This window comes from Triturus cristatus, chromosome 2_1 (genome assembly GCF_964204655.1).
Source record: "Triturus cristatus chromosome 2_1, aTriCri1.1, whole genome shotgun sequence".
NCBI classification, from domain to species: Eukaryota; Metazoa; Chordata; class Amphibia; order Caudata; family Salamandridae; genus Triturus; species Triturus cristatus.
The window spans coordinates 115,317,533-115,345,073 of record NC_140581.1 but is presented as its reverse complement, the minus strand read 5'-3'; the positions used below and the strand labels follow the sequence as shown (position 1 = coordinate 115,345,073).

The window sequence follows — 27,541 nt, the reverse complement described above, 5'->3', positions numbered from 1 at the left end:
GGCGCTTATGTGTGACATTTCAATGCCATATGTGTGACACATTGAGTGACACTTCAGTGTGAGTAAAATAAAGCTGTTCCGCCCATGTAATGAAAAAATTATTAGAAAATGCCTCTATTGCACAAGTAATATAGGACCGGCAAACAAAAATGTATGGACAAAGATAATTTAGTACTTTTGCACATATTAAGTGACCCAAGACAACAGTTACAGAACTTCAGCACTTCGTTAAATGAGTCCATCAATTTCTCAGTAACATCAGTCATTGTATACTCAAAAGCAATGTTGTGCTTCACATCAGACAGATGACAGGCCCTGCCAGTGTCCAAACTTGTAGCCTTAAGTTTATGGAAACCTCTTCACAGCTGTGCCTCAAAGTAGTTAGCTACATTTTCACAAATGGATATTGTGTCATGAAATCTTTCAAACGTAGTATTTCTGCAAAAGTGAAAAGGCACTCCTCGAAACAGGGCTTCATATATTATGAAGGGACAACTACGGACAACAAGCATTTGCAATGCAATAGGGCTTGCATTTACACGAGTTTGAGCAATTGGCATTGTAAATGACAATGCCTTTTATTTATGTTTTGGTTTTTAAAACATAAAGAAAAGGCATTGTCATTTACAATGCCAATAGCTTAAACTCGTGTAAATTTGAGACCTATTGCATTGCAAATGCTTGTTGTTCCTGTGGATAGACACCCCCCCTCAGAACACTATTAAATATATGGGGCCTCATTTTTGAGAACTGACGCGTCGATGCGTGAAAGCAGCGCCCTCCTTGCGACATGATGGATGCGTCATATTTACTGTATGACACATCATGTAGCAAGGAGTTACAGATACGTCAGTATTTCTGACATGTCTGTAGGCGCAAAAGTGACACATTGCTGGAGTGTGTCACAAAAGTGATGCAACTCCAGCAATGTGTCCTTTCACATGGGGCAAGCCCCATGTGAAAGGGCCTGCGTCAGTTTTACAGCTGCTGTGAGGCAGGCGTAAGATATTGACGCATTTGCACTCTAGAAGTGGCGCAGTGAAATCTCGTAGATTTCACTGCGTCACTTCTACGAGGCTTACTTACGTGGGAAAGCCCACCCTGCATACATTATACCTGACGCAGGTATAATGTAGCGCAGGGGTTTACAAAGTGACGCATCTGCTTAGATGCGTCACTTTGTAAATAGGGTGCAACAGGAGGCATGTTTTACGCCGCCGATGCGTCACAAAAAATGACGCAACGGAAGGGCAAAACTGTCGCAAGGCCTCATAAATAAGGCCCAAGGTGTTCCCTTGCTACACGCAGGGGGTTAGTAAATGTCCACAGGTTGGAGGGTTGTATTGTGTCAGTTGTGATTGATAAAAACACCAACTGCTAAATAAAGCTTTATTCTGCAACAAATTATAACGGCCAAAGAATCATTCCTGTAGTGATCTCAGAGCACCGCTGATCTGCGCACAATCGGAGGTTGTACAGTGATCCCCTCACTCTACTCTTCACCACACCTGGACTGGAGTCTGGAGCCCTCCGCGTGTGCAACGCTCGAGTCATGGCACTACATTCTTCTTCGCCAACTCCTGTAGCGTGGCCCTCCCTTGAAACGCCCTGGCCCGTCCGAACCATACATTTGTAATGGTGAAAAAATCCGGCATTCTTGCATCATTTTCGCAAACGTGCCTTTTACTGTTGTAAAACCCCAGAAATGCTGCCTTGTAAATCAATGTGTGATGTTTACATTTTTGTGGAAGTAAGTACCACTTGGTTGCGAAAATACTTGCGAATCGGACCCTTTGGTTGCCTGTGCATTGAAGCAAGATAAATCGTTGATTTTACGGGATGGTAAAAGCTAAAACAGCTAGAACGATAAAAGGCAAGAGATCACAACGTGGAGATGTAGCACCCTCTAGTGGCCCAATGTGCAAAGTGACAGCTAGGGCTCAGTAGGGAGCAGTGAAATATATCTAAAACCCATAAAAGTCAAGCTTCTAGCAGAGAATTTACAAGATTAAATCCCATAATACTTGCCAGTGTTCTGTTTGTTGTTCCTGCATTCTTGCATGGAGTTATGTAACCTGAAGTATGAACTATGTCTGGAGACAAGGAAGAGCTCAAACCAAAAATAAGCCAACATGGAGGCGTTCACATAACTGGGGCCTTCATCATAAGCTATTTGAGTGGATAAGTCTGACTTACAAGTAGCTTTTTTATTATTGCAAAATGACTTTTGTCATTGTCAGACGTCAGTTTCGAACTCGTAAAAAGTTTACTTACGCAGAACGTTTTATGTAAATACATTTACTCCTGGAATTTGAGGATGGCGGCGATCAAGGGGGGTCATTCACATACCTTTTGCTGACCCCGTCAGACTCTGGAACGGGTCAATTTATTCTTGTAGGCTCGAGTAAATTCATATCTAGGGGTGGAATGGGACAGAACACCCCCAAACGTTCTGGGGTGTAGATTTAAAGGGATTTCTATTAGAAAAAACATTATTCTCGTTGAAGAAGAAAAAAAAAGGTAACTATTGCTTTGTTTTTTACAGATGAAAATGTACATCCTTATATAGTCACAGATTAAACAATCACAAAACAATTTCAGGCCTACACCTGAAAGGAGCGACTGGGGCAGCTTTCCAGGAGTAATCTGGAAACTCTTTGCGAATTTCAAACAGTTGTAAGTCTGAACTCATGCCAGTTTTGGCAAACTCTGGATGCAGATTTTGGATGCACATCAGTCAGCCAGGAGTTTTGTGGAGAGCTTTTTGTCACCCGTGAGGGTATCCAGGCGCTGGCAGGGTTCAGATGATCAGCCGAATAGCCAGATCTTCAGGGATGTTTGGAACCCTGGAAGAGATGGGGAGGACCGGAGAGGAAAGGGCAGCTCATGCCATGTCTTTGTTGCTAGGTAGGAGAAGAAGTGACCTCCGCATCGGCCTCATCAGATGTGAAGGGTGAGGGTTAGAGAAAGGGAGGTGGAGCTGAGGTGTCAGGTGGGTTGATGGAAGTTCAGGCAGGGGTTCAAGTAGATGGGTCCACAGTTGTGTAGGGCCTTGTATGAATGGGTCAGGAGCTTGATCTGGCATCTTTTCTACACAAGGGGCCAGTGGAGTTCCCTGAGGAAGGGGGTGATGTGGGTTCATTAGGGAGATCCAGGACAAGTCTGGCTGTGGCATTCTGTATGGTCTGTAATCGGAGAAGGAGGAGGTGAGCTGCGATCCCTGCCTAGTGAGTGGTGCCATAGTCCAGTCAGCTGCAGCTGAGGGCTTGGGTGATGGTTTCGCCTTGAGCTTTGGGGTAGCTATTTGAATATCTTACAAAGCATTTGGAGTATGAAGGAGCTGGAGTTGACCCGAGTCATCATGGTTAGCTTGTTGTCCAGAATGATGCCTAAGTTCCTGGCGTGGTCAGTGGGGGTAGCAGTAGGTCCGTTTTCTGAGGGCCACCAGGATGTGTCCCAGGGGGAGCTTTTGTTTCCACACAAGGTTATATAAAAAATAGCCTTTGTATTGTCATAAGCACATTAGAAACATAATCACACATTTACACTGTGCCAACTGGTACTAAGCAATATTCACAGGGGATTATATACAGGACCAGGCCAATCAGGCCACGGTCAGAACCATCAGAACAGGTAAGTAACTGTAAAACACAACCAGTAACTAGTGGTACAATAATGATCTCAGCATTATCACATTAGGCATAAAACACATTAGGCCCAAACCTCATTAGCATAAACATACTACGCAATAGGCCTCACCAGCATAAACACATTAAGCATAAACCTCCTGAGCATAACATTAGCCTACAACACAAATAAGATTGTATTGAAGTTGCACCACTTTTCAAATATATGCAATTAAATAGTCCACATTGGATCCATCGAGTAATTGAATTTCCTTTTTTATCGTTTATTTGAAATCTTCTCTTTTTTAGAAAGAGCCACAGCCAACGCGTTTCGTTCTCGAAAGAGAACTTCTTCAGGGCATTTGTAGTTTCCACGGAATGTTGGATATAATATTTGAGACAATACAGTCCTTGTCCAATATAATCAAATCGTCCAGTGCTTCTAAATCAACTTGTAGGTTGAAAAATGCTGTTGTCATTCAAAGATCAATATTGATATCATCTAAGATGCAGTGATATGATAATCACTATGAGTTCTCTGATCCATATCTACATCAGGAACATCTCGCACAGTGCCTATAGATGGAGCATTGTTGTTCCTCTCAATCTCCCGGCGTGACAGAACCCGCCCTTGTTTCAAAGCCTACAACACAGTATGCTACAATCATGTTAGGCATTACATTAGCATAACCCGGTAGGCATACATCCTAACTTACTGATGCCCCTCGATATGAAGCCCTATGCAAAACATCATAATTGGCAACAGGGCACCACAGTAATCACGACACACAGGGGTGCCCAGCACAATGCATATGCCGTAGCAACAGGAGCAGAGCACCACAGCAAACACTGGTAAAAGGGGGCACACCTTCCTAAAACCCCCACAGGGTGCAAGCTGTCACACAGGGGTGTCCAGGGTCCCGTCCCAGGCGCTCCCACCAAAATGCTCCTTTCTCCATGAAGCCTTAAAACTGTCAGGCAGGGCAGCTGTGGCAGAAAACAGAGGCACGGGCACCTCTATGCCTTAGGGCGACCCTAGGGGGAGGGCGCCGATAATGTGCCCTGACACACCCCCTTACTCCTGGTTAAAGACAAAAGTGCCCCCAAGCCCCACTCCGGGACTTTGCAAATCAAATAGCCCCCAAAGGGCATCTGGTCGGCTCCAGGCACCGGAAATGTGCCTCGAAAAGGAGTCAACCCTGCATGTTATGTTATGTTATGTTATTGATACTTTTAAAGCGCGACAAATACCCGGAGGTGTCCTGGCGCTGTCTAAAAATCCTGAGGGTCAAGCCTGTAAGTTACGAGCGGCAAATGAAAGGAAGTTAACCGTACAGAAAAAGCCAGGTCTTGAGTTCCTTTCTAAAGGACAGCAGATCCGGCGCGGTTCTAAGATATAGCGGTAGAGCATTCCAAGCCTTAACGGCTCCATGAACAAAACTTCTACCTCCCCATCGAGCCTTCCTGATACGAGGGACTTGCGCCTGTTTTGTGCTTTTTGAGCGAAGGCTTCTACCCGGAACGTACCATTGTATACGCTGTTTTAAAAATTCTGGGCCAAGTCCGTGCAAGGCCTTAAATGCCATGGACAACGCCTTAAAGCGTATACGGCTTTTTATGGGGAGCCAGTGTAGAATTCTTCTTTCCAAAGCAACTGATGAGAATCTGGAAGAGCCTGTGAGTAAGCGGACTGCCGCATTTTGCAAAGTCTGTAATCTGTTCGGTATGCTTTGCTGCACATTCAGATACAGCCCGTTACAATAATCCAGTCTCGTCGTTACTAGGGCCCTTACCACCGTATGTCTACTATCTTGAGGGAGCAAGGGTAGCACTTTTCTAATCATTCTGATGGTATACCAAGTTTTAGAAGTTAATATTTTTATTTGATGCTCCATGGTGAGTTTATCGTCCAGTATCATACCGAGGTTTTTCACCTTTCTGGCTGGAATTGGGAGGGTACCCATGGAGTTGGGCCAACAGGCAGGGGTCCAGAAATTGGGGGAATTACCGAACAGAATGACCTCCGTTTTGTCCGAGTTTAACTTCAGACAATTTTCGGACATCCAGCTGCTCACGGCCAACTTGCACTCCCACAGACGCAACTCCACATCCACCCCCCCCCCCTGGTGTCAGTGGTACAACAATTTGAGTATCATCTGTGTAGGAGGTGATACCGAACCCATAGGACCCTATGACGGGTGCCAGTGCGCTAACGTAAATATTAAAAAGGGTGGGGCTGAGTGAGGACCCCTGAGGGACCCCACAAGGAGTAGAAAAAGGTTTTGAGTGAAAGTCCCCCAGGGTCACCACTTGTTTTCTATCGGCTAGAAAGGATTTGATAAGGTCCCCTGCTTTACCATCAATCCCACACGTTTTTAAACGATTCAGGAGTATTGAGTGGTGGACCGTATCAAAAGACGCAGACAAATCAAGCAATATCAGAGCTGCCTTGCCACCCTGATCCACTGCCTCCCTAATCTCTTCTGTAGCTTTAATTAGGGCGGATTCTGTGCTGTGACCTGACCTGAAACCATATTGAGTGGGATCAAGTACTTGGGAGTCTTCCAAGAAGAGACTAAGTTGTCTCTTCATGAACTTTTCAACAAGTTTAGCTGGAAGTGGAAGTCTGGCTATTGGGCGAAAACTGTTGGGGTCATTAATCGGGAGATGGGTTTTTTTTAGTAGAGGAAGAATGGACGCTAATTTCAATTGACTAGGAAAAAACCCCGTTTCAAACATCAGGTTAAATAGACTGGAAAGCTGGTCAGCAATCGGTCCAGTTTTGCCATCTTGATGGGGCAGGGGTCAAAAGGTGATCCCGAATTAGTTTCCATCAGAATCTTTTGCGTGTCCAAGGAGGACACTGGCCAAAATTTGACCAAGGTCGGATGGGGGGCATGATTAAGCCTCGAGTCCTCCCAGCTAGTGTCTGGGCTGCTGATACTCCTCTTGTTAAAGACGGCAAAGATAGTCTCCACCTTAGATGAGAAAAATTCTGCCAAATCATCGCACAGCTGTTGGCTGGGTTGAACTGGACAAGGCTTTGGTGTTACCAGCTTGGCCACTGTCTTAAATAACTCCTTGACTGAGTTACTAGAGTCCGAAATCTGCGATGCGAAGTATAATTGTTTGGCCGTGACAATAACTTGTTTATATGTCTGGTGGCTGACTTTATAAGCTTTTCTGTCGGATTCATTATAATTACTCTTCCATCTACGTTCTTGCTGCTTACAAATAAGGTTTTGGAATCTAATCTCCAGTGAGTACCAGGGAGCAGAAGGAAGTGCTCTCTTAGGGTGCAACATTTTTGTGGGGGCTACGGTGTCGCAAGCTTGGTGCAACCAACGAGTATAGTTAAAACATGCAATATCCACATCTCCTGGCATTCCGACAGCAGAGGAAGACAGTAGCTTGATCAAGGAGTCTCCCTCCACCTTGTTCCAAGCTCTAGTTCTTATCCTATCTTTATATCCTGTGGATATCTTGCCAGGGTTGTTTATTAGAATTTCAAATTGGACAGCGGAATGATCTGACCAAGCCAGGGGAAAGAGGTTCTTAAGGTGTATATTACATTGGTTGGAAAAAATCCCATCCAGAGTGTGTCCTTCCCTGTGCGTAGGGCCCACTACCCGCTGCCTAAGATCTAACAACGTAATATAAACAGTGGTTCCAAAGGGAAACAGTTATTTTCAATAGAACAGATCAAACAACATAAATCAAAAGAAATCAAGAAACAAAAACCAGAAAACACAGCATTAATAAATCAACCAAACAATCAATATTAGGCAATGACTTGTAGTTCAAAAAACAAACAATTTATTTTTTATATATTTTCTATTGGATATCAACTCATTTGGATATGGACAAGAAATGAAAGGCTGTATATACAATATTTTTGAAAAACGACGCAGTGACAAAGTGAATAAAGTGACTGGGTGTGATTGTGAAAGTGTAAATATTTACAGTATATGTCAGTGATTAACAATAAAATCAGAATATATACAAAATACAAAAATTACAACAAACTTTTTGTTGTAAATAGTCCCAAATTTCGTCATAAACAAAGAATAAACCTTGTAAGGCACATGTCCTAGTTTTTTATATTGTACACAAGGGATTCCAAATGATGGGGAACTGTAGAACCGTCAACGTTTCGACCCTATATCAACCACTCGTTGTATATAGTCATAACGGGTCTTCTTCAGGACACAAAGGGTGTATAACAGCCTAAAATTAAATAAATATCAATGAATATCTAAGCTGTGTTAAAGATTTTGAAAAATGGAAAACAAAAGTTTTCCAAGCACTCACCTAGATTGTAGGTGATGAGACTGATGTTCACTCTATTATTGCAATTGCCACTCGATATCAGTCAGATGGAACTACCTGGTGACATATATGCACATAGATACGCATAAAGTAAATACAAGAAATGATATAATCATTTGTGGCATTGCGCCCATAAAAAATAAATTAATTACCAGGGTCATAGAAGAACTTGACTAGAAGGCAGATACGTCTTGGTCTACTTAGTAGGTCCTTTATTCTGTTTCTATAGCGCTTAGATCAATTGCTATGAATATAAACCCAATAGGGGTAAGTTAGAAAGCTGTTCAATTGGTATGACAAACAATAGACAGCTTGACAGTTTGTAAAACTCACTTGATGGCTCACCTGACTTAAGGTAGGAACTTTACATGTACCGCTGCTGAAGTAGGCACAACCATCAGGATACAAATTCAACTGGAAATGCATAAAGCAAGTCAGATTTAGTTCCCCAACTTAGATCAAATCTAAAGAGAACAACGGCCTCGGCATTGAGTCATAAAATCCACATGGCAAACCGTGGTAAGATTCATTTCACTAGCTAATCAACGCACATGATAACAAACAGAGAGATACACTGACCCAGTAATGTAACATTGTTTAAGATCGGGCGTGTTCCCTGCCGACAATCACTCTAAAATTTAAACTGCCAACGAGAGCAAGCTGCGAGTACAAAATCCTCCATTAGCCGTCAAAATATCACTAGAAGGGCTCGAGACATACTTGAGACATTCAGCAAGCAAAATCGCTGTACAATGCGTCTCCTACCTGATGGTAACGGGTTACTCCTCTTACTCCTGCTTGGTCCGCTAGAAACTGCCAGCCCGGGAAGCGTGCGTGCAGCAGCTATATTGCTGCTATCACATGACATAGAAACAGGACTGACGTTAGCCGCGTCATCTGATACCTCGGTCCCTGCTAATCGTTCGTAAATAAAAAATGATTATATCGAGACTCAGTGCCAAATGTCATGTGCACTATGGTTGGTGTAAGGTAACCAAGCCACGTAATTATAAAATATGTAAAATATTGGGACAGCTGGTGCCATTGGGGGTGATTCAAAGCCAGGTCTCTAATACATCTTGCGTTAATATACACAGTTTGCAATCACATTACACAGAGAACCAGCCATAAATTACGGTGTTTCGCTGGGAAATTGTCCTGCGGAGATGTGCCAAATCTACAGAATATAGAAATATGAGTAACGATGTTACAACTCATACAGTTCGCCAGGGCAGTAGGAAACGGGCTTGAAACGAACAGTATAAAGCAATTGCTAGAATAATAACTCAAAGGAATTTGGTAGTACTGCATAATAGTGCATACACATTACACAACATGTAATAACTAATACAATGCACAGAATGACAGTTTGTACGTTGTTGTGTAAAAAAAGGCAGATGCTGACAGGATAGTAGCAAGAGGTTAACATTGGGCATACACTTTGAGAGCAAGCTTCAATCAAATCCACCAAGCTCCAGAACAACTCTATTTATCTAAAGCATAACATACCCAGGTGTTTATTGGTCTCCTCATTTTCATTAAGCCCTGTCTTTACAGAGTCCAATGAATGGATCCATCTGCACTCCTTATAATTGAGAGTGGAATGGATGTTACCCCCTCTCGGATGCAGCCGCACCCTCTCAATTACTGTCCATCTCATACTGTCAGGTGCATGGTTGAAACTAAGAAAATGATCCACCAAAGGAGCCCCTTGTGTTTTGCATTTGATCCTGCTCATCCATTCCACTCTCAATTATAAGGAGTGCAGATGGATCCATTCATTGGACTCTGTAAAGACAGGGCTTAATGAAAATGAGGAGACCAATAAACAACTGGGTATGTTATGCTTTAGATAAATAGAGTTGTTCTGGAGCTTGGTGGATTTGATTGAAGCTTGCTCTCAAAGTGTATGCCCAATGTTAACCTCTTGCTACTATCCTGTCAGCATCTGCCTTTTTTTACACAACAACGTACAAACTGTCATTCTGTGCATTGTATGAGTTATTACATGTTGTGTAATGTGTATGCACTATTATGCAGTACTACCAAATTCCTTTGAGTTATTATTCTAGCAATTGCTTTATACTGTTCGTTTCAAGCCCGTTTCCTACTGCCCTGGCGAACTGTATGAGTTGTAACATCGTTACTCATATTTCTATATTCTGTAGATTTGGCACATCTCCGCAGGACAATTTCCCAGCGAAACACCGTAATTTATGGCTGGTTCTCTGTGTAATGTGATTGCAAACTGTGTATATTAACGCAAGATGTATTAGAGACCTGGCTTTGAATCACCCCCAATGGCACCAGCTGTCCCAATATTTTACATATTTTATAATTACGTGGCTTGGTTACCTTACACCAACCATAGTGCACATGACATTTGGCACTGAGTCTCGATATAATCATTTTTTATTTACGAACGATTAGCAGGGACCGAGGTATCAGATGACGCGGCTAACGTCAGTCCTGTTTCTATGTCATGTGATAGCAGCAATATAGCTGCTGCACGCACGCTTCCCGGGCTGGCAGTTTCTAGCGGACCAAGCAGGAGTAAGAGGAGTAACCCGTTACCATCAGGTAGGAGACGCATTGTACAGCGATTTTGCTTGCTGAATGTCTCAAGTATGTCTCGAGCCCTTCTAGTGATATTTTGACGGCTAATGGAGGATTTTGTACTCGCAGCTTGCTCTCGTTGGCAGTTTAAATTTTAGAGTGATTGTCGGCAGGGAACACGCCCGATCTTAAACAATGTTACATTACTGGGTCAGTGTATCTCTCTGTTTGTTATCATGTGCGTTGATTAGCTAGTGAAATGAATCTTACCACGGTTTGCAATGTGGATTTTATGACTCAATGCCGAGGCCGTTGTTCTCTTTAGATTTGATCTAAGTTGGGGAACTAAATCTGACTTGCTTTATGCATTTCCAGTTGAATTTGTATCCTGATGGTTGTGCCTACTTCAGCAGCGGTACATGTAAAGTTCCTACCTTAAGTCAGGTGAGCCATCAAGTGAGTTTTACAAACTGTCAAGCTGTCTATTGTTTGTCATACCAATTGAACAGCTTTCTAACTTACCCCTATTGGGTTTATATTCATAGCAATTGATCTAAGCGCTATAGAAACAGAATAAAGGACCTACTAAGTAGACCAAGACGTATCTGCCTTCTAGTCAAGTTCTTCTATGACCCTGGTAATTAATTTATTTTTTATGGGCGCAATGCCACAAATGATTATATCATTTCTTGTATTTACTTTATGCGTATCTATGTGCATATATGTCACCAGGTAGTTCCATCTGACTGATATCGAGTGGCAATTGCGATAATAGAGTGAACATCAGTCTCATCACCTACAATCTAGGTGAGTGCTTGGAAAACTTTTGTTTTCCATTTTTCAAAATCTTTAACCCAGCTTAGATATTCATTGATATTTATTTAATTTTAGGCTGTTATACACCCTTTGTGTCCTGAAGAAGACCCGTTATGACTATATACAACGAGTGGTTGATATAGGGTCGAAACGTTGACGGTTCTACAGTTCCCCATCATTTGGAATCCCTTGTGTACAATATAAAAAACTAGGACATGTGCCTTACAAGGTTTATTCTTTGTTTATGACGAAATTTGGGACTATTTACAACAAAAAGTTTGTTGTAATTTTTGTATTTTGTATATATTCTGATTTTATTGTTAATCACTGACATATACTGTAAATATTTACACTTTCACAATCACACCCAGTCACTTTATTCACTTTGTCACTGCGTCGTTTTTCAAAAATATTGTATATACAGCCTTTCATTTCTTGTCCATATCCAAATGAGTTGATATCCAATAGAAAATATATAAAAAATAAATTGTTTGTTTTTTGAACTACAAGTCATTGCCTAATATTGATTGTTTGGTTGATTTATTAATGCTGTGTTTTCTGGTTTTTGTTTCTTGATTTCTTTTGATTTATGTTGTTTGATCTGTTCTATTGAAAATAACTGTTTCCCTTTGGAACCACTGTTTATATTACGTTGATAAAGGCCCAGGTTCCTTGGGTTATAGGGTTACCCCTGTTTATGTAACTTTTAAGATCTAACAACAGCATCAGTTCCTCTAAGGCCCTAGTGTCAGCATCCTCAGTACGTTCCAAGTGAAAATTAAAATCACCTAAAACCGTAAATGCATCAGAAAGTAGCCCCTCTTCCAGTAGCGTACCCACGGATGCCAGGAAAGCATTTCTAGTTCCAGGAGGCCTGTAAACTAAACAACCCTTAAAGGATTGATGATGCATTAACATCAGATTGAAAAATAGGGCTTCACAGGGATCCATAGGAATAGGTTGAAAGGATGCTTTAATAGAGTGATGATAAATCACCTCCAGGCCTCCTCCTTTGTATAGCAGAGATAGTCACAATATCTGGCCCCGCGGCCAGATCAGTCCAGGTTTCCGTGACAAAAGCTACCAAAGCCTCGAGTTCTTCCATAAGTCTGGCGCACTCGAGGCTGTGTTTGACTAAGGATCTTGCGTTTAACAAGATGCAAATTAGTGAGAGTGAGAGATCCTTCTTGGTTTCTACCCTTCCTCCCCTCTCTCCCTCAGTAGCAATGGGAAGATTTAAAATCCTTGGGATACTGGACAGACATCCAGGGCAGTAGACCGGGGCGGCAAATGGCAATGCCTTTGGTAGAAGGCAGATACATTTGGAGGCGCACCTCTTTCCTAAGACCCCGCACAGTAGAGGAATCATAACTTAGTGCCGGTCTGGTGGCTGGATCGAAACTGGCAGGGTCCCTGGCGCATGGCGCTAGTCTGGCGCGGACGGGCGCAGATGGTCTTGCCTTAGGCGCGCCTTCGGCGTGCCAGCGGCACGCCCGCTGTGCGCCCGCGCCAGCTCGTGCCTAAATACGTTTGTCAGGGACGCTAGACCGCTGACCTGCGTACTACTGTAATGGCGGCCCCCGCTTCCTGCTCAGCCTTCGTCCCCTGTGCACCCTGAATCCACAGTAAGGTAAGGAAAGACCTCTTGTGCTAAAACATATTAAAATACATGCCCAATAAAACAATAGCAGCAATAACCTAATGTTTAAAAGTATTAAAACTGTGCAAAAAACGCAGAATCAATCCACTCGTGATTCACTCACTCGTCTCCCGGCTCACGCCTCAGGAGATCTAGGTAGTGCGCGCTCGCGCCAGCTCGTGCTTAAATACGTTTGTCAGGGACGCTAGACCGCTGACCTGCGTACTACTGTAATGGCGGCCCCCGCTTCCTGCTCAGCCTTCGTCCCCTGTGCACTCTGAATCCACAGTAAGGTAAGGAAAGACCTCTTGTGCTAAAACATATTAAAATACATGCCCAATAAAACAATAGCAGCAATAACCTAAGGTTTAAAAGTATTAAAACTGTGCAAAAAACGCAGAATCAATCCACTAGCGATTCACTCACTCGTCTCCCGGCTCACGCCTCAGGAGATCTAGGAGATCTGCATGACCTAGAGCCCCACTCACCGGGCTCTGCAGGCTCCTCTGGCGCTGCTCAGGGAAACTCTGCTCCTCACCCGGTCTGCTGCGAGGCTCCTCCTCGTGCTGAGGAGACTTCGGCTGGCCTCACATCGCTCCTCTGGATGATTACGGCCGATGCAGCAACACGCGGGACTCTCCCTTCACCATGGGAGCCCTGCGGCTCTCATCTGGCCATGGGGACAGAGGGTGCGGAAATGGAACCCGCGAGGCTCTCGCGTTCGTCGGCAGGCCCCACCCACAGTCAGGCGCGGGTGCTTGACTTGCGGTTTTAGCATCGGGCTGAGGCGGTGATTTTTTGGCAGCAGCACAGTGCGGGGTGGGCACCCTCCTTCCAGATACCATAAGTGGGGTGGGCAACCGCCATCAGTCATAAGCATAAAGCGGGGTGGGTTCCCGCTCCTCCCTTGGAATGCGGGGGAATCCCTACGCCAGGGATTCCCTCTCTAGGATGTGCAGCTCAGTGCTGCAGGTATCAAACGCCCCTCGTCATCAGGCAGTTAAAATATAGCACTTACAAGGGGCTAAGACCAAGGTAAAGTCCAGGGGGGGTCACAAGGCTGGGCTCAGGCAGGCCAGCACACAGAGCCCTCCAGCAGGGAGGCAGTCCCTTGTGGCAGTTCCTCCTAGAGCCCAGCAGCAGCAGCCCAGCAGCAGCCCCCAGCGTCAGAACAAGCAAGAACAAACTCATGGGGTCACAGCCCCTACATATATACACATACTCCTTGTTTGTCTGTAGTGCAGGGCATGGGGGAACCAGATGCAACTGGTTCTGGGGGTTTTTGAAGCACTCTGCTTACAGTGCTCACACCCTCCTTTCAGAGATGGGGCTTTACCATCAGACACACCACAGGGGGGTGGAGCCAGCATTCACTAGGGCAGGCACAATACTATTCTTATATAGTCAGGGGATTAGGTGGCCCAGTCATGTCTTTACAGAGTTACCGGTCAGAGACTGTAGTTATTCTTCCTACTGGGTCCCAGTAAAAAGGCTTGGACCCACTGCTGTAATCTGCTGTCCATAAACATGAGTATTGTCCACTGGTCATAGAGGCAGTAACACCCCCATGTCAAAGCCAGGAGCACCTTGGTTCAAGTGTTAGCGTAGAGACAGTGTCAGAAACATTAAAACTTACTTCAAGAAAAGGAAGGAAGTCAGAATGGACTGGAGCAGGTTGGTATGAAACGCTTCTTTCACAAATCCCTTCCCACACACCGACTAGCTGGTCACCTCCTGAGTAATGTCTCGCAGAGCCCACCCGACCCATGATCCAACCACCTGGAAAGGGATTTCTTGGCAGGCTCTTCCAGGGGGTCCCTCCTCTGGCAGGATGGGTCCATGCGAGGTAATATGCAGAAGTGTGAGAGGCCGAGCAGTCTTTATCCAGCCACACAGGCACTGAAGACAAGGAAGAGCTTCAACTTCTGATGAAAGTAACACTTAGAGGCTCTAATAAAACTTTAATAAATTCACAGCTGTCCCAGAAAATTGAAAAACATTCATATCACAGTGTATTTAATTGTTGCCACCAGGGAGTAACACTGGTATATTTTAATAAATTGTTAATCTAATTTTACCCGTATTTTAATCTAATGTTTCAAATGACTTAAGGCAGCACGAGGGGATGGAAAGAAACAGGAGACATTACCAGGAAAGACATGAAGAGTTGTACAGAGGGCTGAAAGATCCACCCACAGGCTTAGGTAAACTGAAAAATATTATGTACTGAGATTTTTGGCACCTGGGCACTGCATACAGTTGAACGTCACAGCGAGGTCAGTTATAAAAGATCGGTTAGACCTTCAAAAAAGGAACAACATAGAAGGCTGTGAATACTGATTGATATTAGGTTCCGAAATGAGTAATTTTTTCCTTGTTAAGTACCCGTAGTTCTTGCAAAAACTAAGGGGCATATTATCATGCACGGCGTTAAAGTTATCGCCGCTTTAGCGGCAGAAAACTGCACCTAAAGCGGCGATAATGGGCTTGATAATATGTATTATAGAATTCCAATAGAAGCCCATGTTCTGGTGTCAACATGGGCTTCTATGGGAATTCTCTGCGGCATATTATCAAGCCCATTATCGCCGCTTTAGCTAAAGCGGCGATAATTTTAACGCCCTGCTTGATAATATGCCCCCAAGAAATGCACAGGGATCGCGGAGACCCACCCAACAAAAACGTGTGTAGTGTAACTTCGTAATGAAACAAAGCATTTGTGTCATGAATTCAGGACATCACCGCGCTTGCAGTAGCAGGGGAGCGGATTGTAGTTTCCTCAGGAGCAGGATAGGCTGAGAGAAGAGAAATGGCCAATCAACCAATCAGTAGATTTGTAGAGTGCTACTTGTCACACGTGAGGGTATCCAGGCGCTGAGACGCAGAGTAACGCAGAGAACACGCCAGCGGTTTGCATTGAGACCCTGCAGCAAGGATATGGCTGATGTCGTTGACTTCTTGGTCACAAGTTACCGTCCAGATGGCGCACTGATGGTGTCATGATGACACACTGGTGATTCCGTCCACAGGACTTTTTATTAAAAAAACTAAAATCCTATCCGTCATGGCCTCAAAGTGGTTAAAGCATATTTTAGGGAATTGCCTTATTCTTCTTCAGGGAGGAAACCTCCTGCTGAGTCATTGACTAGCCATCTCCAGTGTCATCTGAAGGGTTTTTGAGGCGCGGGAAAGACATATTTTGGGGCCCTGTTTGGAATAACTTTGTATTTTATAACCCATGTTATGCTCATTTAAGCCCACAAGATACCCCAAAAAATGTATTCATATTAGAATTAGCTGAAACAGCGCCCAAAAACAGCCCAAATATATCTTGGTTTGGGCCCCAAAATCCTAAAGATAACATTGAGGAGAGAGAGATGGGGTAGGGGTCGCGAGCCAGAGGGGAAGAGCTTGAAATAGAGGTGATATATTGAGAAAATGCACTGACCCGTGGGTCCCATTGAAAGATGGGGGTACCGGGCAATTGCCCACTTTGCTCAAGTCCTAAGACATCTCTGGCCATTTTAACCATTGCTGACACATTTCTGGTGACGAGCTCGCCATCTCTTGTGGCTCTCCTCTTCACGCCCACCTTCATGACACCAGGACGGTACGGACTCAAAAACGAAATAAAAAGGCAACTGGCTTTCTCCATCCATGCACCCAGGATCTGGACTGACGTCCCCGTTTCCCTCTTCACCACTCCAACCTTCGTCAATGTAGGACAAAGAGGGGACACAGCTCTTTAAAGAACAGAATGTCAGGATGCAGTAACAAAGGAACCTGACTTCTCAGCACCCAGCACCCCATCTTAGATTCCCTTTGTGATGTCCCTGCCTTTGACCTTTCTGCTAGGTGTGTGCTATACAAATACCACATACATATATACATCCCCGATTCTCACTGCTCAGTGTTTGTACTGAACTGCATGAACACCACCATGTTGTCTGTGACTCTTTCAGAGGAAAGAGGCAGAAGGTGCATCGTCGCTGGCAATGACCTGATGAGAAATGCACACACAAATTATTTTTTGGTCCAAATGTAAAATGCATGCATTTGTTTATTAAAGAACAACGCTTGCATGAATCATCAATGCATTAGTGTTTAATTACTTATCTCATAATCCCTAGTTTTGATGAAACAAAAGGAAGGTAGTTACCTCATCAAATTACTTTCAACATAACAGATGTCCAAGGCACAGAAGGATGTAAATAAAAGTAAGCCATTAATCCAGAGAAAATTGCTATGGTCCCAAATATAAACCTAGTGCTCCTTTGCTATGGTCACTACTTTATGTCCGTGGGATGGCTCTCTCATTTGGCTTCTGCTGTGCTGAAACTCCTCACAGTCGAATGGTCTGTTTATTAAGATCTCCAATAGATTGATTACACCAGTCACCAAAAGTGCAGTGCAATGATCGAATGATCACAGTCGTTATATTTTCACGATGTGAAATTTAAATTCTTACATTTATATGAGTCTTAGCTCGGTTTTAGCGCATACCCCAAAGTATGGGTGAAGCACACGTGTGAAGGAATCTCTAAAGGTGTATATGTGCTCGCTACTGTCGGCGTTATAGAAGGACAGTTGTCCCGCCTCATAGTCTAGGAACAGTCCAATCCTCTTGGGGTTTGCTCTCAATGTCAGAGTGGTCACTGGTGAGGTGAGTGCCTGGTAGATCCCCTGCTGTCTTCTTCTCTCCACAGCCCATATTCCAACCGCAGGTGAGGGTGCGTTAGCCATATCCTTCGTTCTAGCGGTCTGTCTGGCAACCCCCACACGCCAATTTCCTCCTACAGACCAGCCGTTGCCCCCGCTCACCTCTACCTCCCAATAAAGTCTTCTTGAGGTGAGTACCTCACATCCCAACACACAAAGCGGAGCAGTATATGGAGGGGAAACCAACCGTGAGCGAGAACTTGGCAGTGCCTCGCTCCTCCCGCCCCCAAATCTAACACTTCTTTTATCTGCAGAGAGAATGAGGCAAGGGTTGGCTGTGGTTGGATCCATGGTGGCATACACTACAAAAAAAAGAAAAAAGAAGCCATGAGGTTTTCTTAGGAGAGAATTTTTGAGAAATGAACACTGAGAAAGAAGGTACGAAATTAATTCAAAGATTTCCCAATTAATCTCAAGAAGTCTATAGACGCTGGTCTACTCCATGGTAGACCAGCGGTGGTCATCTACGTGAGACAACGTCTTATGCAAAACAAATTGGTATTGTTGCTTGATTAGCCAGTCCGCTCCTAAATTACCATGACTATTTAACCATTTATCACTGATTTTAGTATGATGATGTCCGGTACCTGTGAGAAAGAAGCACATGCAAAGCAAATATTAGTAGAAAGCCAATGGCATTCTGGTTGACACCAGCTTTAAGTTATACAGAGCAGAGCTGCAAGAGGTTAGAAACAACATGGGGGCAAAATACACACAGGACTATCAGGCACTTAAACTTAGTTAAAGAAATATAGAAATCTATGTTTCATGGGAAATTTTCTACCTTAATTGTAAGGTAGAGGCTGATGCAAACAAAGCAAAAGAACTTACTCAGGGTTACCAATCTATGAATCCAAAATACTTCTTTTCGTGCCACAATACCACCTTGGAGCAATCTGAGGATTTGAAAGGTCTTTGTTTCGGAAGACAATATAGTAAATATAATATAAATTATTAATTAAAATGAATAACATAATAATTATATATAGATAACAGATAGTCAACATGATGTTAGTCTTAAAAGGGTGACAGATACGTCAACACTTACTAATTAGGTTGAAAGAAATTATATAACAGTAAACCCTTCAGAGGAAACTCTCTGTCCTCAAATTTATGTCAAGAAAATTGAAGAGACATCTGAACCAACTTAAGCTGACGTGTCACGAATACAATATTCTGCCTGGGGTAAGGCGATTCAGAAGGTGTTGTTTATCACCCCATGTGTTACAAAGGTTGTTAACTCCTCCTTAAAAGCAGGGACATTTCTGCCAGTCTAATGGAGTGATTTCGAAAACAAGGGGACCCCGCCCGTTTGTGACCTGGGGTAAGTAGGTAGTTTAACAGAACAGCGGTCTGGGTGAGGTCGAAGATCCTCAGGTGGCGAGGCTACAATTGTTTAATTTGAAACTAAATCAATTGAAATCATTGATATGCTGAAGCCAAGGCGGATTCAGTTCAGAAATGTATGCAAGGACACAGAGTATTAGAGGAAGGCATCACATTTTATTTAACATCATAAAATGGAGTAGCTTCCGTTTCTGTCATTTTTGCAGATAGAAAATATACAATATATAAAGTGCTCACACATACATAAGTGATAGTGCGTGAAGTGAGGTGTTTAGTGACAGTAAGAACTTTACATCGCATTGAAAAACAGATCAAAAGAACCCAAGCAATTCAAACAGTTTGAGGGAACTTTGAAATTGTGGTCGATGGCGTTTCGATCTTAGTAACGCTACGGACTACTGCCAGCGCGTCTCACTCCGGGATTTGCTCACTCCGGAATACCTATTCTTCCAAAACCATCGGGACTCTCGATTCATCCAACGCGCCCCCTCCTCCGCTCGGGCCTTCGGTTCCCGATCAGGACCCCTCGGCCAGTACAAGCCTGATTCTTCGGACCATATCTGTGGGAATTACTCACGCAATCCTATGTGCTCGCACTTCATACTGTCCTGATGATGATCTTGAATAACTAAGATCGAAACGCCGTCGACCACAATTTCAAAGTTCCCTCAAACTGTTTGAATTACTTGGGTTATTTTGATCTGTTTTTCAATGCGATGTAAAGTTCTTACTGTCACTAAACACCTCACTTCACGCACTATCACTTATGTATGTGTGAGCACTTTATATATTGTATATTTTCTATCTGCAAAAATGACAGAATCGGAAGCTACTCCATTTTATGATGTTAAATAAAATGTGATGCCTTCCTCTAATTCTCTGTGTCCTTGCATACATTTCTGAACTGAATCCGCCTTGGCTTCAGCATATCAATGATTTCAATTGATTTAGTTTCAAATTAAACAATTGTAGCCTCGCTACCTGAGGATCTTTGACCTCACCCAGACCGCTGTTCTGTTAAACTAGTCTAATGGAGTTAGTCTTGGTCAAGGGACAAATATCCTGGTCCAGATAAATTGTAGCAAGTCTACCCTGGAGGTTCAGATAACCCAACAATAGGTCTACCCTGGCAGGTCATAAAACCCAACAGCAGGTCTACCCTGGCAGGTCGGATAACCCATCAGCAGGTCTACCCTGGCAGGTCAGATGACCCATAAGCAGGTCTACCCTGGCTGGTCAGATAACCCAACTGCAGGTCTAACCTGGCAGGTCAGATAACCCATCAGCAGGTCTACCCTGGCAGGTCAGAAAACCCATAAGCAGGTCTACCCTGGCTGGTCAGATAACCCAACAGCAGGTCTACCCTGGCGGGTCAGATAACCCAACTGCAGGTCTAACCTGGCAGGTCAGATAACCCATCAGCAGGTCTTAGACCGCACTGTGGCCCTGATTAATTTTCTCTATCACTCCTTATCCTTCTGGATTCGTCGGCTACGTTCAACATGGTGGACTTTGAGCTACTGCTGTTAGGCAATGTGGCAGGAGTGTCTGGTGCTGCAGGAAGATGGTTTGAGTTTTTTTTTACTGATCCTACCCAGAGGGTGAACCGTGGCCCTCTTTGCAAGCTGAAATAAAGGTGAAATGTGGAGTGGCTAAGAACTCCCCACTATTACCCATCCTGTTTACCTTTTTTTATCAGACCTGTATTCCCCATAGCCAGGGACGGCGTCCTGCAGTTACGTTGCTATCGTAATGAGAGGGAAACTTATCCGCTCATCAATGACCCGGATGATGATCTATCAAGCCTACAAGAAGGGCTGGAAGCGGTTGCCCTTTGGATGAACTATCGTGAAGTGAAGTTGACTGTAGCCAAAATGGGGGCATTGCTCTTGAGCTCAGGTCGCAGACTCAGGGCCTTCTGCAATCTCACCCTCAAAGACCTTTGGTCTTCAAATCACCTTTGCATATACAGCAAGGAACGTAGGAGGGCTGTGGGACACATACAAGTTTCAGAGCTCATATAGGGACAGTGGTTCGTAAAACATTACCGTATCTTGAAATGATACACCATAAAAATACCCAGACATCACTTATAAACTCCAAACTCAATTCCTCAGAGGACGAATAGTAAGACCACACTTTATTTATACCAAAATATTGTAGCCAGGCTTGTCCAGAAACAGAAACACTGACTACAGGATGCTCTCAATGGGTCCCAGGACCAAGCTGCAATTTATGCGAAAGTGTGGTGTTCGGTATTGGACCTGAAGACCTGGAACTCCTACCTGAGTATAAAAAACACAAGCACACAAGACCCTCGTGTAATTCGATGTTGACGGAAGCACACACTCATACAGCCAATAGAAAAATGGTGAGACATAAATACTCCCGCGGTTTGATTCAAGAAGTGATACATATTCTGCAGAATAAGGAAGTGATTCACAATGTCTCAAAGCTATTGCTGAAGGTTCCAGAGAAAAAGAAGGTAATGATTGAAAGAGGCTGAAGGCCAGCTCATTATCCTAAGTATAGAATACAATATGCAGGAACCATGCACATAACCTAAAAAGCTGCTGCCTCTATACATTATCACTACTAATCAACGTTGTTGGGTTTGCCGAATCAAACACTTAAGCCATGGATATCTCCAAAAGTTGCAACTTTTCATATTTCATTTTATTTTTATACAATGCATCTCGATCTCAAGTGGAATTAGATACTTTTTACAGGGACCATATTACACAGGATCCAGAGACTGGATCCTTACGATAAGCAATGGAGAAAAGACCAGGAAACCAGTAAGCCCATCATGTCCCCGCGCGTTCTCTCTCCATCGGTCCTGGAGAACTGAGAAGAATCCAAGATGCACCTCCTCCCAGAGCATTGATCATTGATAAAAGCCTCTCGCACACGTTCATCTCTAGAACTACATGCCGATCCATCTTCCCAGTGTACAGAAACTTGAAGTGCTACTAATTCTTATACTGGTTTTTTCCAGAGATTCAATGCTTCCCACCTTATACAAATATCTTTAAATGTATAGTCACACATATACTCTGTGGAAGCAGAGTCTTAAGGACATTTAGGGCTGAGTGGTAGAGGAACATTTGCCAAAACATTTACAAATTTCTCAGTCACTTGCATCTTGATATAGATGCTGGAAAAATGCAGTCTGTGATGTTCTATTCAGGTGGCATCTCTTCTGGATCAGGAGCCAGTATAGCTTCTTGAGGTCTGGTATAGGTGTAGGTGGGTGGGTGCATCTGGGGTGGTCGTGGATGAGTCTGGCCACTGAGTTCTGTATTGTCTGTAATCTCTTCCGGAGTCATGCAGTGATTGCTAGGTGATCTAAGAAATAACTGGATGCAGTTGGATTATTTTCCATAGCAGTTCAGAAGCTATTAAAGAACCCACCTTCTAGATGCAGGATCCAATGGAATCCATTCTCTACTAGCCTAAAAAATTCAAGAGGTGTGAGAGGAAATACTACAAGACCCAACCACCCCTAACATTATTCTCACAGTAAATTTGTTAATTACAATTTCCCAGGGTCTTTTGCAAATGTATGTTTTGAAAGGTCAGTCATCTCCACTGATGTATGTACAGTGACCCTCCATTCTGGAAGCCATTACCTAAGGACATCTTTGTTCGTGCAACGTGCTGTATATCTTGCTGGGTGCTGCAAGACATGCAGCACATAGCAGTCAAGAGGTTCTTACTTAAAAAAGCCCCCTCACAAGAACAACAGAATGGCCTGATATTAGCTTCACTGCAACTTGGGCTTCTCATCATCAGAGATCCTTTATCTATGCATGCCAACCTGAGGGGTATAAACATATATTATCCCCACTATTTCTTCCCACTTCAGCCCCTGCTTCTCAGGTTTTGGTCAATGTTGTCACACCTAACTGTGCTGTCCTTACCAAAAGAGAAGCATCAGCGAGCTGTTGAGTCTGTGGCAAGTCTGCAAGACTCATCAGTGACTGCTACACTCATATCTTTTATTGTGAATGTCCCTGCACAACTATTACAAATTTGAAAATCAACATGCTCATAAACTTCTTGAGGAGAGGTAAATGTGTTTCACTTCTTTAGTGTGCTCTACAGTTTCATCAGTAGTGTGATATGGCATTTGGCGTAGACTATTATGACTTGTGGAGTTTATCCGTGTTCTGCAGTGTCTCCTTAAGTGGCCGTACCAGCTACCACCTCGAGTACCTCTAGTGTACTCCATGACGCTGATATCTATAAAAAGTAAGCATTCTCTTACCTTCCATGTCTTCTAGAAACATGTACCATCAGTAGTCATCATGAACTTTCATTATACCTAGTGTTGTGGAGTTCCTAACTAGTTAATTGTCCGCAGGCATGGTCAATTTCAATAGCATTCATTTACCACTGACCTCATTCTTAGATAAGCACAAAAAAAATAGTTTATGACTTCTCTTCTTAAGCACCAAGAATTTCCACCAAAGTCCCTAACTGTTTTGAAGTAGGCCTTCTTTTTATTGTGAATTGGGGGAATAGCAATGATACACTTGAAGACGCGACTGAAATCTGTCAGGTTCATCCCTTTGACTATGTTGTCTACATTCGCCAGTCAGTAGGTCTCTGCCGGTATGAACAACGGTGACTGTGGTTTCCCAGGTTAGGTTGCGCATTCTGCAAGAGCTGCCTGTAGATCGGGCACTGAAAGTGTCTCAGCAGTGTCTGCCATCAACAGACGGTCATAATTCATGGGGAGGGGGCACAGACCGATTGTTACTACCTCTGATATCTTAATTTACATACAAACTCAGGTCATAATCTGTTACTTAGGTAGAGACGGGGGAATTTAAGATTTTGGGATACAATTTATTTTGATCCTCGAATTATGAGACCACCCAGATGTTGGTCTAAAAATTAAAGTAACCAATCACAATCAAGTAATTCACCTGTGCTATTTGTGATACTATTAGTTCTGCAACAGAATCATTAACGATGCTTCAGGACCTGCATAGTAGTGAAAAAGGGGAAACTCTGATAGCACTGAACAGTGGCAAGAATTTGCTGGGCTTAATGTGCTGAATAACCTTCCCTTGGAATAGGTCTATTTAAGCTAGTAAATGACCACTGGTGTGATTGTTCAGAAATGCTTTGTACTCAGTAAAGATGGAGGAGTCACTGCCATGATCCGGCCCTGTGCAGGGTTCTTGATGCCAGTTTAGAGAGCTGAGCTGCTTTCACTCCAAACGTGATTCATTTGTAGTTTTTACTTTGAAAGTATGTGATGTTTGCATGGGTAAGTAAACAGGAGCAAATTACAACGAGTAGGTGTTACCTAACAGCACAAATGGGCACGTGGGCACGTACTCTAGCGGTATGTGGTCAGTTATCTTTGAAGTGCATTTGCACAGGCTTGTTCGGTGTCTTAGTATTACAATAGATTGGGTGGTTTTCTTTCTGGATAAAGATAAATAGAACAACCCAGGAAAAGGATGAGTCTGTACATGCTTACTATGAGCGTCATTTACAGGTGTTCAAACAGTATAGTGGATTTGAAAATATCAGAGATAAGGACATGACTCATTTTGTGTATCAGTTTGTGTCAGGGTTAAGACAAGAGATACCCCAAATGATTAAGCAGCACAATTTGTGCTAGCAAGCGAAGCCCATAGATGAGATCCCAAAATATGCAAAATACTGTGGAGGTGAAATTGACAATAGGCGAAAGAATTTAAAGGGGAAAGTGATGTGGGCTCAAGTGAAATTAGCAGAACAGCAGAAACTCCAGCTACAGAATCAGGCAGGAAATACAGGGAGGGGGCAAGGTCAGGGTGATAATAGTGGGGGTAAACCAAAAGGGCGATTGAGCAGAGAAGAGGCAAAGAAAAGGTTTCTCTGCAATGGGTGCGGAAAATTGGGACATTGGAAAAAGGAGTGTAAAGGTATATAGAATAACAATGTCCCAAATCAAAATTTAAATCCACAGATGCAGAATGAGGTGATAATGAGTCAACCGCAGCAGGTTGTAAACTTAGAGTCAACTGCCACCTGCCCCTATGCCAAATTTTGTGAGTCAAGCCAAGTACAGTACGGACACAGGATTTCAAGAAGGAAGTGGTAAGAAATTTTTTGTAACATTGCAATTTCTTTTGCAGCATTCTTATTTTTATGGCAGCACCTTATGACGGTGCCTGAGGGGGGAGGAAGAGGAGTGCGTACTTCAGATCAGCCAAGTCCATATATCGATGGTAAGTTGCAAGGAAATGACAATACCTTCGTGTTGGATACTGGTGCTACCTGTTCTACTGTGAGAACAGCAGACATCCCAAACCTACCCCTCTCGGGAGAAGCGATACAAGTAGTGGGCATTTCTAACAAACAAATTAGGACCCCAATTACAAAACCAATGGAGGTACGTATTGGCAACTTCAAAGAGATGCATACGTTTGTAGTGTGTGACTCCAGCCCTGTGAACTTATTAGGCAGAGATCTATTGTGCAAGATCAATTGCACCATATTTTGCACACCGGATGGTGTTGCTATTCAGACTCCAGACGAAGACGGAGTGTACAAAATCATGCTAGCAAAACAAGGAACAGAAGTAGATGAATTATATTCTGTGATGACAAAGGATGAGTTACCAAAAGAGGTCAATACAACTGTAAATCCTGAAGTGTGGGATTTTACAGGGAAAGAAGTGGGATTAATGAAAAATGTAGATCCCATAAAAGTGACTGAAAAAGGAAGGAGCAGTTTACCCAAATACTCAACAATTCAAAATGAGTCCTGAAATAAAAGCTGGTGTTGCAGCAGAAATCGATCGAATGTTCGAGCAAGGCATTTTAAAAGAAATAATGAGTAGTCCTTGTAATTCACCTATAATTGGCATCAAGAAACCTAACGGAATATATAGGGTAGTACAAGATTTACGAAAGATAAACAAGATTGTTGTGCCATGTTGCCCTATAGTACCTAACCCTGCAGTGATTTTGTACCAGATACCATGGATGGCAGGATGGTTTGCCGTAATTGATTTATGCCATGCCTTTTTCTCTATTCCATTGCATCCTGATAGTCAGTTTTTATTTTCTTTCAAATTTGAGGATTGAATTTATGTTTGGAATCGCGTTCCTCAGGGGTATACTGAAAGTCCTTCGATTTTTAATCAAATTTTGAAAAAGTGTCTTGAAACATTAGTGGTGCCTAGGAATTAAGTCCTGGTACAGTATATTGATGACCTGCTGGTCGCATTGAAAACAAGGGATGACTGTGTTACTGATTCCATTGCTTTATTGAGCCATCTAGCCCTAGGTGGACATAAAGTGTCCCCAGAGAAATAACAGTTTTGCCAAACAACAGTTAAATATTTGGGACATCAGACACTCTGTCTTCCACCTGCCTTGGTGGTCTCCACCTGACCCTTTCCAAGGAGTTGGGTTCATCTATCACCCTAGGTAAATGTAATTCTGTGAAATCTGTCCTTGTACCTGCTCTCTCTTTTCTCCCTTTACAGGTACTGTCATCACAATTTTTTATTGAGACTTATTATTGAACTAAACTTAATTTCTTTCCTGAATGAAACTCTATGTTAACATGTATTTGAACTTTGACTCACAAAAGTTTCGATTAGATTAAACTTTTTAAACTTTTTGAGTCTGATTATTGGGGAAACCCTTAAATGCTATTTATACATATAATACTAGCTACTAGATTCATAGACCAGAGGAAATTTATTGACAAGGAGATTGGATTGGTAAGATTTGGGTAAAGATAACAAACTCTTGCAAGTAAAACAAAATTGGCTCTGGCAGAACTACTAGCTATTTTATGAATGTTTATGGGCCCAGGTGAGTATATGGTCTGTGAGTAACCAGAGCTGGTAATCCGCTGGATCAGGCAGGCCATAACTCCCCTCCAAAATCGTGCCAAGGAAAGACAGTGCCAAACTGTATGCATCAGGATACCCTCCTCCCGTTCGCACCTGAGACACACAGGGGAGGCCTCCATTCCCGTCCTCCACAATCGAGCCGTAAAGTAGACCCGATGAAGATACTCAAACTGGACAAGGCACACACGCACTGCTATAGCCGCCCCTGTGGGGTGCCAGGGCCTCCGTCCAGTCTTCTTCATCAAGTGGTCCAATGTCTCCCACCCAGGCCCCTCTAAGCTTCTGCAGTGTGGGAGAACAGTGAGTAAACAGGGATTGGTAAATCTTAGAGATATTATGATCTTGAAGATCTCCCATAAACACCTTTGCTTCTATCGGGCTGAACTCCACCAGTGACTCCAAGCCCTCCAGGCTAGGGGAGAGGGCGTGCCGGAACTGAAGAAATTTATAGAATTGGGTCCTCGGCATGTGAAAGTCCTTTTGCAGGTCCTGAAAGGACTTCAGCACCGGTCCCCGCATACATCCCCCAGGGTAGAGATACCAATGCTATCCCATCCACAAAACCCCGACAGAGTAGCTAATTGTGGCAGATGCCCATTGTTCCATAGAGGGGTCTCCAGCGTCAGTTTATTCCAC

General features: G+C 43.4%; 1 protein-coding gene across 1 annotated transcript in view; it reads right to left on the bottom strand.

Moving 5' to 3' along the window:
* Positions 1-17,008: 17,008 nt before the first annotated feature.
* LOC146863850 (E3 ubiquitin-protein ligase TRIM39-like) overlaps positions 17,009-27,541 on the bottom strand; it is a 107,179-nt gene continuing 96,646 nt past the window's right edge. The window contains exon 6 of the mRNA XM_085628457.1: positions 17,009-17,987. Coding sequence (XP_085484583.1) covers positions 17,437-17,987 — 551 coding nt within the window. The 3' untranslated portion in view covers positions 17,009-17,436. The remainder of the gene's footprint in view (positions 17,988-27,541) is intronic.